Raw genomic sequence first — 14,751 nt, forward strand, 5'->3', positions numbered from 1 at the left:
TAATCCAGGAAGACTGGTGTTTTTATAAGAAGAAGAGAGAGACACACAGGAAGAAGGTGCCACATGATTAGAGAGAGATGAGAATGATGAAACTATAAGCCACAGACACCAGTGACTGCTGGCAAATACCAGAGGGTTGAAGAGACAAGGAAGAATTCTCTTCTATTCTCTCCTACGGATTTCAGAGGGAGCACGCCCTATGAAACCTTGATTTTGGACTTCTAGCCTCCAGAAATATGAAACAATAAACTTATGTTTTTTTTAAGCCACCCAGGTTGTGGTACTTTGTTACAGCAGCCATAGGAAATACACAAAAGTAACAGAAAACATCCACAAGGAATCTAGATAGCAGAGGACTAGACAGAGACTTTGAAATAATTTTGCCTCATATGCTTAAGACCAGACATGATTGAGAGTTTCTGTAGAAACCCAATATCTATATTAAAAAAAGGAAAATGGAAAACTAAAAAATATAGTAATTGAAATTAAGAACTCAGGTCATGGATTAAACAGTATACTACTGACAGTTTAAAAGAAAATTAGTAAACTAGAAGGAAATATCAAGAATGATGCATGAGGAGTTAAAAGAAAATAACTATAGAAGACAATGTAAGGTACATTAGGGATACAGTAAGATGTAACATGATACAACAGAAATCTCAGAAGCGATGTTTGGTGAGAAAAGGACTGAGATGCCTCCAAAACTGTTAAAATTATCAAATCATATATTCAAGGAGCAATATAAACCCCAAAAGGATTACTTATAACGAAAACCTAACCTAAACACACTGCGGGAAAATTGTAGAAAACCAAAGAGAAAAATAAAATTTATAGTCTGCCCAAGAAAAGAGATATATTACTTGCAAAGGGGCAAAGATGGACAGCTGACTTATCAACAGAAACAAAAGAAGCCAGAAAACAATGAAATGAAATACTTATCCTTCAAAAATAAAGGTGAATTAAAACGTATTTTCAGATGAATAAAAACTGGGGGGCTCTGTTTCTAGCAGATCTGTAATAAGGATAATACTAAAGAGTCAATTGTGCTAAGAAATAAAAGGTAAAAAATATAAGGCTTCTAGAAGATAAGATAGAACATATTCATGATGTTGCTGTAGAGAAGATTTTTTAAATAGGGAAAAGAAAACACTAATGATAAAGGAAATAACTAATAAATTGGTCTATACTAAGTTCAAATGACATCACTTTGAGATTGACTAGGCAAGTCACAGAACGGGAGAAAAAAAATTGTAATATTTAAAACCAACAAAGAATGACAAAAAAATTAAAATCTAACAGAAAAATAAGCAAGTGGCAGTTCATAAAAATTAACATCTAAATGAAGATAAATCACACGCAAGAGTGTCTAACTTCATAAATAACCAAGGAAAGGCAAATCAAAACAATGAGATATTAATACCTACCGATCAGCATGGCTAAAATTAAGTAAACTAATAAAACCAAATATGGGTAAGGATGTGGAAAAACTGGAAGCTTCACATAACTGTTAATATAAGTGTAAATTGGTACAGCCACTTTGGGAAGCTTTCTGGAATTCCAGTAATTCCACTCTTAGGTATAAGCCCAAGATCAGTATATGCACACTGTACTAATAGACCTTTATAAGAATGTTCATAGTTGCATTAAAATGGAAACAACCCAAATAGGCTCCCAAAGTTAAAAGAATAAATTATTTTTGATAAATTTTGATAAATTGTGGTATATTCTTAAAAAAGGAATACACAAAACAATAAAATAAACTGTTACACACAACATGGATACATCTAAAAAATTATGTTAAGTGAAAGAAGGCATAAACAAAAGAATACTGCTTTCGATTATATTTATATAGAGTTGGCAAAACAAAATGGTTACATTAGAAACCACGATAGTGGTTACCGCTGGAGAAGAGGAAGGCTATGATTGGCAAGTGTTGCAGTATTGGGGGAGAGGGTCCTTCAGAGGCACTGCTAGTTTTCAACTACATCTGGGTACTAGTTAGAGAGGTACTGACTCTGTTTTACTGCCCTGATCTGTACATTTATACTTTTTATCACTTTTCTGAATATGATTTATACTTTAAAAGTTTTACATGGAAGAAGAAACATTGAATCAATGGTGTAGTTTAACACAACTTGGGTATCTTAGAACAGAAGGAGTACTATGCTGACATTTGTATTTTTATTTTGAAGCAGGACATTTTTATTTGAAATATAGTCAATCTATAATGTTACATTGATTTCGGGCATAAAACATAGTCATTTGTTATATATGCTCACTATAGTAAAGTGTAGTTGCTGTCAACATACAAAGATAACACAATATTGACTATATTTCCTATGCTGTACTTTGATCCCCATAACTAATTTATTTTACAGTTGGATGTTTCTATCTCTTTATCCTGTTCACCTATGTCACTTGTCCTCCTTACCCCCTTCTCCTATAGCAACCATCAGCCTGTCCTCTGTGTTTATGAATCTACTTCTATTTGGTTGTTTTGTATTTTAGATTCTACATGAGTGAAATCATATGGTATCTGTCTTTCTCTCTCTGACTTACTACACTTAGAATAGTACTCTCTAGGTCAATCCATGTTGTGGCAAATGGCAGGATTTCATTCTTTTTTATGGTTGAGTAACATTCCATTGTAGTTAGTTTATTTCATTGTACCACAAGTTTATCCATTCATCTATCGATGGACATTAAGGCTGTTTCCATCCATATTTTGGCTACTGTAAATGCTGCTGCAATAAACAGCAGTGCATATCTCTTTTCCAATTAGTGATTTTATTTTCTTCGGGTAAATTCCCAGAGGTGCAATCACCGGATCATATGGTTTTCAATTTTGTTTTTTTGGGAAACCCCTGTACTGCTTCCTATAGTGGCTGCATCAATTTACATTCCCGCCAACAGTGCATGAGGATTCTCTTTTCTCCACATCCCTGCCAAAACTTTTTTCTCATCTTGCTATTAGCCTCTGACTGGTGGGAGGTTGGATCTCATTATGGTTTGGATTTGCATTTCCCCGATGATTAGTCATGTTGAGCATCTACTCATGTGTCTGTCGGCCACCTGTATGTCTTCTTTAGAAAATGTCTATTCAGACCTTCTGCCCTTTTTTTAACTGGATTTGTTTTTACATTGACATTTTTAAAAAATCATGTGTAAGTACAGAGAAGTTATCAGCCTTTCTGTTTTAGTCTGCTTTTAATTTTTGGTTAAGAAATCCTTTGTTATTCTTGTATCATAAAGATAATCTTTCATACTTTCATATAAATTCTAGGCTAATAGCTTTTTCTCAATATAAAAATATACAAAGCATTTTATTGTCTTGTGGTATATATTTTCATTAAGGAGAAGTCTACTTTTAGGGCAATATATTATATAATAATTATAACAACAAAGATGTGAATAATATAGTCCCTGAAGTAGGCTGAACAAACTATTATTATATCCATTATAAGTAAGAGAAAAGCTGAGGTCTAGGGAGTTTGAATGGTTTTATCCACGAACTGTAAAATATAACATACTCATACACATATCTTCTGACTCCCACATTCAGCATGATTGCCTCTATTCTACCATAGTGGAAAAATAGGCTATGGAATAAGGAGAGATGGATACAATTCTGAATTTTCCACAAATTGTATAATCTTGAGCAATAAATTCTCTAAGCCTCAGTTTCCTTCTCTATAAAGAAAAGGTAAATATCAACTATTTTAGAAAATAGTGAGGATAAGCAATAATGGATATAGTCTTTGATCCACAGTATGTACTTCATAAATGAGTTAGAAATATTGCTCTATTGTTTTATACACATACACATACACATGTACATAGGCATTTTAATAATCTCTAAGGAGGAGTCAGTCTGGAGCACTTCAAGTATGTCATATAACTTAGTTTGTGAGTGATAAGTACATAATGAACCAAAAGGAGAAAAAAAAAACACCAAATACCAAACAATACCCTATGAGCTGTATGTTGGGATTTTGAGGATGGGCTGCTGGGAGGAGAGGATTACTATAGGGAGGAAGACAAAAGTATTACAGAAAGGTCAAAGAACACAATATTTGAAAAGAAACACATTACTGCCTTTAAGTGTATACTATAACTCCTATCTAGCAAAGTATCACACATGTAAAAGTAATTTCCAATTAGCCTCTTATCTGGATGTGAAAGAAAAATAATAAATACTTCTGAAATAAGATCTCCTAGGTACTTTATACACATCTCCTTCAACTCTTGACCTTCTGGAGACAGGCACTCCCCTTTAAAACCAAAACCACTAAATCTACATCGTTAAATACAACCCAAAATAAAGAGACAAGTAACAAGTCACACATCAACTTTATAGTCACTTCTGATTTATAACATTTTAAATTATATTCGTTCATTCCAGATACTACAATGACAAACTGACTGTTGCTGTTTTATCCTATTTCGAAAAAGTAAGTGCAATAGAAACTTACTTAGGACCCTTCTCCTACATTCTCTTCCTGTTGCAACATTTTTAAGAGTACTGTAACATTTTTAAAAACCCTCAAAAATCAGATACTTTAGAAACAGCATTTCAACACACACACACACACACACACACACACACACACACACACACACACACACCAAATCCAAACAAACTCAACCATATAATACAACATAAATTTCTTGCCAGTTGTCAAATAAACCAAACACACGATCGCATTACATTACAATGAATGGCTTGTGAGCAGGACTTACCAAAGATAAAGAGCACATAGGGCAATGGATTACTTAGGACTTCTGAGAATACCTTAGATGAAGTAAGCTACACAGATGGCAGTTTTCTCTGTTAAACTGTACATTAAAAAAAAAAACTGAAATGTTTTAGTCATGAGTCTCGATTTTCTGTCAGTATTTTAAAAAGGATTTCAATGGTAAGTTTTTGTTTGGTCCTTTCCTAAAATGGATGTGGCTGGCAACCGCTTTCAAGCAGCTTATATGAAGGCAGTTAGCGTGTTTCACAGCACGGGGTCTTGTGGGGGAATACTGAAATGGTGGTTACCAGACAAAAACTACAATAAAATTCTGGTAGTGTGTATGAAGTGGAAGGAGAGAGTACCACCAAGTAGTGTATTTAGCTACTTCCTTTTTTGGGTTAAGCAGAAAGCAAATCACTTATCTTATTAATATTCATAAGATATGAAGACAAAATATTAAGCAAAATATGGAAAAAAATTTAAGTAACCTTTTAAGAAAAACATACTCATAACAATTACTACATACCAGAAATTATGCTAAGTACTATGAGAATACAAAATTTCATCAAGATTCTAACCTTAAACTACTTATTACCTAGTGGGAAAGTAACAAGTTATAAGAGCATAAAAAAAAGACACTGCACTGAGAGATCAAAGAACAGAAATGTTTTTTTGGAGGGGCAGCTTGAGATGTTTGGGATGGATTGTGATGTACGGCAAGAAGTGAGAAGTATGGGGTTAGGTATTCCAATGGGAAAGAACACAAATAATGATTAACAACCAATCCTTCATGGGAAGTATGTTAACTATACATGAACCCAGCCAATACAAATCAAATCCCTAACTATATTCCCCTTCCCTCAAAACAACAAAACAATCAAAGTAAGAAAATCATTTCATCAAGATATCTGAGATTTTAAAAACAATGTTAAAATTTCAAGAAAATTAACAAATATAAAAAACACATCTGTATTTTTAGTTAATTACACTGCTAAATATGTATTTTTAAAATGAAATGATATTGACATTCATGTACATCTAAAAAGATAAATAAGAAATTAAAATATTTGATCACTATTCCGACCCTATCATTAAACTCTAGTAGGAATGGTGTTTTAACAGAAAGGAATGTAAACACCATCAGAAAACTGAAAACAAAAAATACAGAATGGAAGTTTTTAAAATTGAATAAAGAAGTATGTATTTACAAGGGAATTAAAAAGGAGAATAAAGCCCCTTGCATAACTTACCAACATAAAATGAGCAGTTAGAATGCAGTAAACTTTCAGTCCATAGGCGACAAAGTTCACTTTCAGTTAAAGCTTCAACTCCGTAACAAGCCTGATACTCCACTTTTGGGAGTACATAAACTGGAAATTGCTGCAATGCAAAGTTAGACTTTTTCAAACTCCATTAATTCACTATTTAGTTGCAAATACATTTGCATATATAGTTTTGCCACTTTCAAAATGCTTTCAGGTAAATCCTATTTCATATTTTCAAACACAGTAGGATTCAGAAGAAGGATAGCTAGAACCTTTGGTAGATGTGGGCAAGATACGGATGGTAAGAGATCCCCAACTACCTACCTTCCCACCCACATCAGTGTAACTCTCCACATAAGCAAACATTTTATTTAGGTCAGGGAATGTGACTGACAGTAGAATCCCTGGGACAAAACCTATGATATGTAATTGCCAGAAAGTTTAAAGCTAGGTGTCAGGAAGCAATGACTGAATATATACTAGTAAGCAGAGAAAAGATACGAATTTTTTGCTCCATTAAATCATTAGTCACTTTGTCTCAGGCTTAAACACTCTGAGCAACTTGTTTTCATTCTATGAATGTACGAGCATTAACACCTATGTTAACACCTGTGAATGTTATCTTCATTACTGCAAAAACTTTATTCTAGACATTGAATACCAGGTAAATTATCCATTTAGAATTTGTTAGGATACTAAATAGACTAGGTAAAAACTGTACCCATTACTGGTCTAAAGGAATATATGGAAGGAAATATAAATATGCTTGTAAAATAATACAGTATTAGTCATGTTCACTGTGCTTATGTTATTTCATTTCTGTCAAAGAAAATTCTACTTTTAATGGCCATCTCTTTATTCCCAGATGCAGGAGAAACACATTATTTAAGGAACTTAAAGTGATATGGCTAGTTGGTATTTTTGAAATTACACTGTTGTCACTATTTATAGACTTGAAAATATTTCATTAATGTTTCAGAATTCCTGATTTTTACAAAGTGACAAATTTAGTGGGCTTGGCACCATGGTGGTGGTAAGAACATTCAAATCCAGTGAAACTTCGGTTAACAAAAAGTTAGATTCATATGATTACCTTTGGTTGTTGAAAAACTCTAAAGCAGTGTTCCTTAAATTTCAATGTGCATATGAATAACCTGGTAATTTTGTTAAAATACTGAATCTAAGATTAAGACAAAGGTTTTACATTTTTAATAAGCTGTTGTTCCAGGCACCAAACTTCGAATAGTAAGCTATAATTTCTTCTCAATGAAAAAAAACCCTAAATTATGATTAGGATAATTTTATCGCTAAAAGCATTTTATTGTAATTTTTTAGCAACTGGTAATCTGCATTTACAATTGCAAATATAAACTAGAGATAAGGAAATAAAGGCCTCAAGTGTTAAGAAATTTGCTCAAGGACACACAGCCAGTTACAATAGAGTTGGGAAAAGAACAATTAATAAGGAAGATTCTCTTTTTGGATCATGAATAGATAACAGAGTTAATTCTAGAGTTTTTTAAATTAAAAAAATTGCTATTTCTGAGAAAAAAATATTTTGGATTTTCCTTGATAATACTTCCTTTATAATATCAATAAAACTAAGTCCTGAATCTGGTTTTAATTATACTAGCAGCAGTAGTAGACTATATGTAGTCTACTGCCATCTCCAGGAAGTAGAGGGAAAGAAAAGTCTGAATATTTAATCTTAATATTCCAGTATTCACGTGAAAATTGAAATATAATCAAAGTTTTCAAACCATAAAAATTAAATTTACTATTTTCTTTCTTTGAGCTCCTATACTTCCCAAGTGAAAGCTTTCCTTGGTTCTCTCTCTTCCAACTTTTCACATAAACCTTTTTAACTTTTATATACATTCCTAAACAGGTATTTCATAGCTAGTATCCTCATTTGATCCCATTAGGTACATTCTATTCTTTCCTAATGTTCAAGCACCTTTAGGATCCTTTTTTCTGGCCCTAGAATGCCAATATAAGTTTTAAAATAACTGGATCTAAATTTTTGAGTCTTTTTAGAATACAGCTGTTAGGAAATATGGTCAACTGAGATAGACAATAACTGATATCAAATTATTCCAGGTCACATAATGTGGATTTCATAATTATGTGTAGAACTCAGTAAATTCCAGCTTTATCTTGTGATCCAAACTAGCCCTCTTTATTTCACAGCCTCATTTGAGACTGGCTGCTGTGTTTAAATTCTCTGAAATGTAACTCTCACTAAGCAGAGTTTTGATGAGGAAAGATAAAGATATTAGAAACTATAATAACACAGAATTGAAAAACATAAAAATAAAGGGGAGATGAGGTTCTTGGACAGAGGTTGAAGAGACTTCTAAGTATTTTTAAAGCTTTATCTAAATAAACAAATTGGCTTTTAAGTAGTAATATTAGTGAGGATGTATTCTTACCTAATTAAGAGTTTAAAGAGTACCACTTAAAAATTTCTCAAACTAGTGCCTCAACATCCCTAAAGCTCCCTTCCTTAATATCACCCTCCTCTTCCCTCACTCCTCAATTTTCTCATTAATCCAATACCTACTTGCTGACTTTACAAGGTTTTAAATATTTGGGAGAAACAAAGATGAATGAATTTCAAGGGAAATACATTCTACTATGGGATTTAAACCATGTGTACTCAACCATTACATATAATGATAGGTGCAATATGATAAGCATTCACTGAAAATTTAAAAATTTTACTCGGGGTTTGACACAATCAGATGTAAGGAAGGCCCTATTTATATATTCTTTGGGGCTCAACTGTTTTGATGTAATTTGATGACAAGTGAATTCTCTCCTGTAAGGTTTTGTCTTAAGATTTACAAATACCACTTTCATCAAGTGAATGGCAATGTCCTTAACAGATCGTCTCTTTCAGAAATTAAATCAGTATCCAAGATATTCCATTAAATTGACCAGTTAAATATAAATGAAACATTTATAATAATTAGCAAATAAAAGTAAAATCTCTCAATACAGAGAGTATCAGCATTTATCTAGGAGGAGATTGATATCAAACCTATAGTATTGACTTTCTCTTGTAAAAAACACTCCCCTATATAATTAATTCAAAACCATTAGGCTTGTACAAGTCTGGACCAGTGATGAAAATCAAATTAGGGGAATTAGAAATTTAATAATTTATTCATGATCTATTTAGCAAGTATTTATTTTAGTTAGCAAAGGATAATATTATCAAGCAAAAGATCCAGCAAGTCCATTGGATTCTGGTGGACAAAGAATACATCCTAGATCCTGATGTGTTAGCCTTGGAGTTTTTCCTGACACATCTTGCTATTAGCAGCTTAGAAAGGTTGGCACTCCTTTTTTTCAGTTATTCCTTAACTTGATAAAGTAGTAGTCAGGGACATGACCCACAAGGGTCAGTGGTAGAACATCACTATTCTTGATTCAGCAGATCCCTAACCCAAAACACACTGACATTCTAAAGCGGTCATTAAAGATTCTGAGTGGTAGACAGCAGGAAACAGAGACAAAAAAAAAAGTGGGGGTTGGGAGAATGGGCAATAAAGAGATACAAACTTCAAATTAGAAAATAAATTAGTTATGGGAATGAAAGTAGAGCATAGGGAACATAGTCAATAGTTCCATAACATCTTTCTATGCTGACAGAAATTACATTTATCATGGTGAGTATTTAGTAATAAAATTGTCAAATCAATATATTGTATACCTGAAACCAACAAAATATTGTATGTCAAGTACATTTCAACTAAAAAAAATTTAAGACGCTGCACCAAAAAACTAAAAAAGAAAACAATATACTATGACAAATGTACACAACAGAAAAAATTATCTCAAGAAAAAAATTAAAGGACAGACTTCACTATCTCTTACATAATAAATTGTAACACAGAAGCCACTCATTATTAATCAGAATTCAGGGGTCACACACATAAAAAATTGAAACAAATCTGAAAGAGAACTTCAAATATCAAACATGGAAAACCGTTGAAAGAACCAATTACTTAAATTGTAGGAAAAACTTTTTTAATTGAGTAAAGTATTTTTATCAAACACCAAAAGAAACAATAGGGGAAAAAGAAAGGAAGAGATTTGGTCTTCTGACAATTGTGGGCAAACTTTTCAAATGTACGTCAAAGCCCACCTTTTAAAACTTGGGACTTCTAAAATGAGTCAGGATTCCTACAGTAAGAGACAAAGGGGCTAAAATATATCATAATGCAAATTCACAGAGAAAACAGGAAATACATGCCAGTCTAAGTCAAATCTGTGATGATGCCCATTTTTCACAAAGTATATGTATTCCATGAAGAATATTACCAGAATTCATGACTTTCATATTTAAACACTTTCCTTTATTAAAAGTGATTTCAGACTTCACTAAAAACAAAAACAAAAACATCTCAACTTAGATAAACTACTCTAAGAGTAATCAATATTTAAAATTGAAATTTGTAACAATGGCACATTTACTATTTGCTGGTTATCTACTTATGCTGCCACATCCTAACTCCCCAAGTAACAACTTACTCTTCTGATTTTCTTCCGTTTTTTAGAACGTGGTCTGGTCTCTATCCTCTGGACACTGCATCGCACAAGTAACAACAGGTCTTGCAGGCTAAATAACTTGTAAACAAAATTTCCTTCCTGAGGAGCTACATATTCTGATGTATCTTCAACATAGTCCTGAAGTTCATATGGTAATCCTTTAAAAATAATTATATTTCTCATTTTTATTTTAAAATGCATTAGCCCTTTTATCCATAATAATCCAAGATAAAACAATTCAATTACCTATTTTAAACTTCTAACAACTTTAACTTTCTACCTTCTCTGAGTTGATCATCAGACTATCATTTCTGTTTACTTTTACTGGAATTGGGGCCAAGAACTGAAATCAAAGCTGTAAGGTTCTCTTCCTTTGAACTGCTACCTTTGCTAACCCTAGGCAAAGTATAAATTACTGAGACAACATATGAAGTGAGAAGAAAGGAGTTTTAAAAATAGTGTTTTTTTAATTTAGGCAGAGTTGAGGTGCAAGCTTTACATCTATTTCACACAGTGAAAAAGTACAAAACTGCAGTCCAACACCAAGAATAAGTAAATGTTGGGCCAATAAATGTTTATGGTTATCTTTGATGCACTTCCCCTTCATCAGTTTGGTTAACCACATTACCCATAACTAGTAGCCACTGTACATGCTGGATAAACATAAGTTACCAAAATCCATACAGTTTGGGTACATATTTAGGGAGCAGGTTTTGGAAGCTGAAATACTGATCAGTAGATTGAAAAATGAAGTACTAGTGATTATGTAAAGATTATAAAACAGGTTATAATAAGGACAAAGTAAAGGGATGAGGGAGAAAACCTTAAGGGAAAGAAATGGGCAAAAACAGTTAATATAAAGTTCTTCGCAAATGTTTACTTACGTCCTTTTGGTTTCTGAAACACAGAAGGCCATGCTGACTTTGGCCAACAAGAGGCATCTGAGGGAGCAGAGGATTGCTCAGAAACAGGGGGTTGTTTAGCATTCTCTAAATTCATTAAAGGCAATTCAGGTATTTTTTTGGAAATTGGCTTTAAGAGTTCATCTTGCATTTTTAAAATTTCTCCAACTGGATCAAATTTTTTATATACTCGTTTGATAGGTTTTTTTAATACGCATGACTCTTCAGGACTACAAGTAGTATTGGTCTGGTTTCCTACAGATGCCTGTCCTAAGGAATTTGGGTTAGCTGGTTTAGAACTTAAATTAGAACCCACATCAGTTGTCTTTCCGTTACTATTATTTTGACATTCTGTATCAATGATTAGACAATCTTCATCTGTATCACTATTGCAAAGCATTACGTCTTCAGTTTTTTCAGCTGCTTCTGATGTAACAGTCTTTTCCTTTGAATTATCTGTGATCTCGTCCACATTTAGTTTTTCATGGTCATATATCTTATCAGTAACTGCATCATTTTTATCAGAGGTTTCAATTTCTGTAGTACTCTCTAACTGCAAAGCATCAGATGTTTTCAAGTCACTATCTGGTACTGAAGGTCTGTCAGAATCTGATACCTTTTCATCACACGGTACGAATCCCTCGTCATCTTTATTTTTGCACTCTTCAGGGCCACCATCCATACCAGTCACCAGCTGTTTCTCCTTCTGTAACTGTTCCATAAGAATCTGAGATAAACTCCTAGCATGAGCAGGAATGTCTGGTGCAGCTGGTGCCACAGACGAGGCTGCTGTGCTGGAGCCCGTGGGAGTACGTGCCATGCTGGGTACCGTGGAAGTGCTTGCCGGACTTGGTGACTTTGATGGTTTGCTGGTGGTCACTCCGAAAGTTTCGAGTTCTGTGACATCATCATCAAAATCCAGGTCCAAATTTTCAAGGGTCTCAATTTTTCGGCATTCGTTAACTTCATAAGACATCTTAAGAAAATATATTGGTAAACTATTAGCAAAAATTCCAGGTCACCCCCCACCTATTTCTTAATATCTCTACTCCTCACATATATAGTTCAAGTTCCCCTAAAAGTAGGAAAAAAAAGTCTAATGGCTTTGAAAAGTTGTTGGTTAAGATGACGATAAACTACTAGCAACTAATTTATTTAACATTACTTCCCATTGAAATATTGACAAAACACAGATATGTCAAGTTGTAATAGCACAGGAAATGGGAATGCTTGTGAATGACCACATCTCAAGAGGAATTCCCACTAGTCAAAAAATAGGACCACAAAGAAGAAATGTAGGTCCAAACAAAAAGGCAAGAGATTCTCATTCACACGCACTCCATATACTCTTGCAGACACCTGGACTTAGTTGACCAGGAAGACAGCCTCTTTGCCACTGTGAGGAAGCCACTTTCTAACGCAGCCAGGGAAGTGTTGCCAACCTCTGGAACATCGGTAACTGATTCACAATGACTTTATTTCTACATCTACTCAGAAAAAACAACTCCAGTAATATGGACAGGAAGTGGTTTTATTGTATTCTAGGACATAAAGCCACTGAAGTTGTAGTTTTCCACATAATACTCGTTTGGAAATGGAAGAACTACAGACAGCCTTAATTTATTTGGGAATAAACTGTCCTTTCCCAGAACAGCAGCAGATCTCTCCTCAACCTGGGAAGACTTCAGATAAATACTGTGGAATTTGGTTACAAGCTATGTATACCCACTACCCTTACAGTTTAGGATTTGAGAGAGAAATATTCTGACAGCAATTAGGTAGTAAGAAAGATCCACTGGTGTCAGCTATGTAATCTCTTTGAATCTCAATTTCCTCATCTTTATAATAGTGGTAAGAGGGTTGTCTTCTTGGATTTGTTCTAAAGATTAAATGAGAAAGTGTACACAGAAATTTTTTTGGCATACTCCCTGGTACACAGTAAGTGGCTTTTCAGTAAATAGCTTTAACTAAAAAAGACTACCAGGTTTCATCAAAAAAGAAAATTAAACTACATTGTGCATACTTTTGGCATTCTTACACAAAAGGGTTAAAAATAGAACAATGGGACAAGACATCAAGAAACAGAAAAGGAATAGCAGGATTGAGCATTAGACAAAGCAGAATTCAGTGCAAAAAGCATTAGAAAAAGAATATTATGTTGAAAGGATGAAATCCATGAACTATGATAATGAACTGTGACATGCCAAATAACATAAAAATATGTAGTCAAAACTGAAAAATAAAAAGAAAATTGACAGAACCATAATTGTACATTGTCAACAATACATTGCCTCTAAGTAAAAACAGGGATATAGAAATTATGAGTAATAGTAAATGATTGAAATAATGACTAAAAACAAATACACAGACTACAAAGATATACCTTTTCCCGCCCAAGAATCCAAGGGGCATTTCCAAAGATGGACTATAAATTAATACATAAAGAAAACATCAATATAGCACAAAGCAGAAACTGCTAAGGTCTTTCTATTTAGAAGGAAATAAAATTAGAAATCATCAAGAAAAAAATGTAAAGAAACAATAAACCCAAGCACCTGGATTAAAAAAACACTCCCAATTGTTAGAAAGAAGAAATTAAAATGGTAATCACACAATACTTAAAAAGCAACAAAAATTAGGACACTAGACATTAAAAATCAGAAGCATCATTCATAACCTTTTCAAGAAATAGGAAAATAAAGATATAATAATATACAAAATGAAGAAAAATATATAAAACCAAAAATGAATAGAAAGTAATGCTCTTCTCCCCACCCAACACAACAAATTAAGATAAAGATATCATCTATCTGTAAATACTTTAGTGCACAGTTATAAAAGGATTCTTCTATAAAATATATCATTAATTTCATCAATAAAAATTATGAACTCCTACGGAGAAGACAAATAATGACTCTATAGCATCTTACTATGTGCACTGATGGACAGTGATTGCAATGAGTTGGGGAGGGGGACTTGATAATATGGGCGAATGTTGAAACAACAATGTTGCTCATGTGAAACCTTCATAAGATTGTATATCAGTGATACCTTAATTAAAAAATAAAAATAAATTTAAAAATTAACTCCTTAATGTCATAAAATACCTAATCAATGTTAAAATTTCCCAGTCTGATAAATCTTTTTACTTAACAGTGTATCTTGGATATCACTCTACAGCTGCATATCTAGAGATTCCTTATTCCTTTTAATAATAATAGCTGTGCAATAGGCTACTGAGAAGGTAGTTTATTTAATCAAAACCCTATTAAGAGAAATATGGCTTCC

General features: G+C 33.2%; 1 protein-coding gene across 6 annotated transcripts in view; it reads right to left on the bottom strand.

The window, feature by feature from the left end:
- Positions 1 to 14,751, bottom strand: part of ICE2 (interactor of little elongation complex ELL subunit 2) — a 53,552-nt gene that overhangs the window by 17,024 nt on the left and 21,777 nt on the right. For 3 of the 6 annotated variants that reach the window (XM_036903042.2, XM_057488864.1, XM_057488863.1), the window contains 4 exons: positions 13,847 to 13,888; positions 11,446 to 12,439; positions 10,544 to 10,719; positions 5,990 to 6,119 (listed from right to left, as the gene is read on the bottom strand). In XM_036903042.2, coding sequence (XP_036758937.2) covers positions 5,990 to 6,119; positions 10,544 to 10,719; positions 11,446 to 12,439; positions 13,847 to 13,888 — 1,342 coding nt within the window. The remainder of the gene's footprint in view (positions 1 to 5,989; positions 6,120 to 10,543; positions 10,720 to 11,445; positions 12,440 to 13,846; positions 13,889 to 14,751) is intronic. The other 3 variants (XR_008992615.1, XR_008992616.1, XM_036903043.2) reach the window with 2 other exon arrangements.

Source organism: Manis pentadactyla, chromosome 11, assembly GCF_030020395.1.
Source record: "Manis pentadactyla isolate mManPen7 chromosome 11, mManPen7.hap1, whole genome shotgun sequence".
Classification (NCBI taxonomy): Eukaryota; Metazoa; Chordata; class Mammalia; order Pholidota; family Manidae; genus Manis; species Manis pentadactyla.